A 3,885-nucleotide genomic window follows, 5' to 3' on the forward strand; every position below is an offset into this window, starting at 1 on the left:
CTCTTCCAGCATTTGCTCAGGGTGTTCCTCCAGCTTGTGTACAAGTTGCCATGCTTCAGTGTGCAAGTGCAAGCCAACAGGACCAAGGCCTTGGGAAGGCTCATTCTCGAGGTCTGCTCCTTGTTTTTTTCTGCCAAAATCCACGTGGTTGATGACAACGTCCTACAGCACAGCGTGGAGTCTGGGCTGCTGTGGGACCACTTCCAAACCATATTGTGGCACGTCTGGGCAGGGCACAAGAGCAGCAACTGCTGGGAGCACACTGTCCTGGGGACCTGGGACAAAGAGGCATCAGAACTGGGATGTAGGGGGCCACCTTCATGGAGCTCGCTATGCATCAACTTGGCCCCCAACCTTGAGAAAATCCTGAGCACCTTTGGCCATTATTCTAATGATTCTCTTTAATGTCCTGTTTTATAACTAAATTGTAGACATAGCGGGGTGCATTTTTTTCTATATACTGTAATGTCATTACCAAATCTTCACCAGCTGCTTTGGAATAAATAAGGGGGTGAGGGAGGAGAGTAGGAGGTTAAGGAATCCACATTGTAGTATGGTATCCTGCGCCTGAGCTAGGTAGCACCAAAATGCACAGCTTTACGCAATGCAGCAGTCCAGTCTCGAGGAGGTGAATCAAACTGACTGCAGCAGTTGCTCTCATTTGTTTTTGCTGCAGGTGAAAGCCACATTCTGCGCTTTGTCTCCAACACCACCCTGAAGAACCGCATTAAGTTGACCTGGGAACGATACCGCCCTCCAGATTACAGAGACCTTATTAGCTTCACTGTGTACTACAAAGAGGCGTGAGTATATGTGTTCAGAGTCTCATGATGTCATTCAGCAGATAGCAGGCCTGGTGGATAGGATTTCTCTGTTGACCGTTGTGTTTATTGGCTGAATGAAGAATAAAGTGAGTCAGCAAAGTCCCTTGGGCAATTCTTACTCTGCTGTGTACTCACTTCATCCTCTAGCAGCCCTTCCTTACAAGGTTCTGTTTGGACAGTGTGTATAAGGCACCATGCCTCTGAAAATAGCGGGAGTTTGGGATCTGTTTTCTGACTTCTTTAACTTAAAATTCAGGGGGCATCTTCCAGTTTATGCTCGGCTATTTTCAGGGTTTCTGTTGAAAGTGCATTAGACTTTTTCTCTTTCTTCTCCTGGCCGGGACTTTGGCTTGAGAACAGCAAAGATTTGGAGACTGTATTTTATCTACTTAGGTTCTAGATTATGTAGATTATCTAACCTGGGCAGGTTGCTACAGCCACAGCTGCTGCTCATGGTAGATTTGTAGTAAGTTAGTAGAATCATAGAAAAGTAGGTCTTTGAAGACTGCTATCATGTCCTCGCTTAAGTGCCTTTCCCATAAGCTTGCCTTGCTCCTTCAGCCTCTCATTGTATGGCTTGTCTTTTGTGGCTGCATCACACTGCAGGCTCCTATTGAGTCTGTGATCCAGCAAGATGCCTAGATCCTTTCCCGTAGTTCTGCTGTCCAGTTGGTCTTTCAATACTGCGCCCTTTAGAAGCTTCCAGCCCTCCTCCGTGCTTTTATCCTTCAGTCTCTCCTCCTATTATCTCCTCACGTTGATTTAAACCAGCCTTTTGAAATCCAGTGTCTTTGTTTTGGTGACCTCATGCTTTCCCAGTGTCAGAATCATAATTTTTGTCATATCATGATCACTTCCTCCCAAGTTGCCAGTCACCTTCACATCCTCTACCAGGTCTTCCCTGTTGGTCGGGACATGATCCAAAGTAGCTGATCCTCTAGTTTTATGCTTAACTTTCTGGAACAGAAAGTTGTCCATCACTCAAGAACTTGTTCAACAGTTTGTGTTGGCTCTGTGATTCTTCCATCAGATATCTGGAAACTTGAAGTCTCCCATCAGTATAATTTTATAACTTTTGGATAATTTTGTCACCTCATTGAAGTGTACCTTGTTCACCTCTTCTTCCTTACTTGGTGGCCTATAGTTAATCCCCATTATAACAGTGCTGTATCTTCCACCTTTTATTTTCACCAAAATACATTTGGATCTGCTACCTTCTTCTTCCTGAACAGGGGGAACAAGTGTATGTATTTTTGACATACAAGGCAATACTGCCAGCTTTTCTTCCAGCTCTGTTCTTCTGAAACAGTGTAGACCTCAATGTTGGTGGACCATTTGTAAAAGATGGCTTACCCAAGTCTCTGTGGACGTTTTTACACATGGGGGGAGGGGGGTGCCTTAATTAAGCAGCTCTGAGAGCCGCTGTAATTAAACTGCCTGCAGCGTCTTATGTATCAGCATCCCTGCGCTTCAAAATGGCAATGGGGGGGCTTTAAAGCTTGTTGAATGAACTTTAGTTGAAGCACCATGGCCACCATTTTGAAGTGCGAGGATGCTGATACTCAAGACGTGGAGGGTGGCCCGGAGTGTGTTAATTACCATGCTCCAGCAGACTCGATTAATCGAGTAATTATAGCGCACTGGAGCTGCCTCCCAGCACGGCACATCTGCAGGCACCCTCTGATACCAATCAGATTATAATTCCTTTCACAGGCTGACTTCCACCTTATCTTGTTTGTTCCCCATACTTCTCACATTTGTATACAAAAATGAGAAATATTTTGCATTCTGCCCTATTCATTTCTGTCTTGCATCACTGCTTGTCCTGTGGTTGTTTGGCCATTTCTCACAGTTGGGCTTCTTTTGGTCCTTTCTCTTCTGGCTGGATTGATGCTCGGTTGCCAGAGAGTTGATTTTTATATTGGGAAGACTGATAAAATCACTCTCCTTTCCTTTTCCTGTCCTTTGTATCCAAGATAGGTTAGAAATGGAGCCAAAACTTGAATGAACACACGTGTCATTCTGTAGTTTTAGTGGAAGTAATGGAGTAAGTGAGCTGTACTTCAAAGGGAAGCACATTAAGTCATTTAGTGGCTAAGGTAGATGGGGGTGAAAGAGAAGTTCAGGACTGTTTCTTTTACATACATCAACTATGCTGTGAGAGAAGTGAACCAGAAGTTCTGGAACCATAGTATTGTTCAAATGCTTTTATTGTCACATCCCAGAGAGCCTGTGGTGTTGGTAGGATTCCTCAAATATTGATCTGTGCATACTAAATAATTATTAAAATATTGCTACAGATCACAAAAATATTAAATAATCATTCTGTTAAATAAGTGTTTATTATTTTTATTTAATGCTATATAAAATACACTTCTATTTTCCATATCTGTACAAAGAGTACAGCTTAATGATAAGGGAATGTAAAAATCTCAAGCTTAAATATTGGTGTTTCTTTAATGTGAAGAACTAGATTAGTTTGTAGACTTCTGAGTTACTCGTCAGGGCAGTTTGCGCTCTTGTGGCAAGAGTTCAGTCATTGCCAGTAAATATTTGGAGTTGCTTCTTCTTTTAGTTGCCCAGCTAATACAATGCTTCTATTAATTCAAGTCAGAAGTATTTTATTATCTGGTTTTGAAAATGGGAGAAGGCAGGCTAGTGTCAGTATCCTCAGATCAGGTTTGTCTCTCTCTTTAGCCAATGCTACTTTAGAAATACAACTATGGCCAAACATTTATACTGAGTCTATGGGGTTTTCTTCTGTGCTAATGTGCAAATTCAGTTGGTTTGTCATTACTACAAAATGCAGGGCAACCAGATACCTGTTATTGCTTTCTAGTCCTATCTTCTTAGGAGGAAATGAGGATTTTTTTGTCATTATTCTGCACAATTAGTTGCCTCTTTAGGGAAGGGATTATTTGTGTGATATTTTCCCATTGTACCATGCTAGGTCTCCTTATGGAATCAGGGAAAAAATGAAAAGCTTAGCAGGTTTGTTCTCTCTACTTCTTATTGTCTTGTGACTGCTGCTGTTTTTTTCTGCTGGCAGCACCTTCACACC

At 42.5% G+C, this 3,885-nt stretch overlaps 1 protein-coding gene across 5 annotated transcripts in view; it reads left to right on the forward strand.

Annotated features, from left to right (window-relative positions):
• Positions 1-3,885, forward strand: part of IGF1R (insulin like growth factor 1 receptor) — a 264,141-nt gene that overhangs the window by 176,191 nt on the left and 84,065 nt on the right. For all 5 annotated transcript variants that reach the window (XR_003094474.1, XR_003094475.1, XM_025206251.1 and 2 more), the window contains exon 7: positions 677-803. Coding sequence is in view for 3 of the 5 variants with exons in the window: in XM_025206251.1 (XP_025062036.1) it covers positions 677-803 (127 nt within the window). In the remaining 2 variants the exon portion in view is untranslated. The remainder of the gene's footprint in view (positions 1-676; positions 804-3,885) is intronic.

Source organism: Alligator sinensis, unplaced genomic scaffold, assembly GCF_000455745.1.
Source record: "Alligator sinensis unplaced genomic scaffold, ASM45574v1 scaffold1004_1, whole genome shotgun sequence".
Lineage (NCBI taxonomy): Eukaryota > Metazoa > Chordata > Crocodylia > Alligatoridae > Alligator > Alligator sinensis.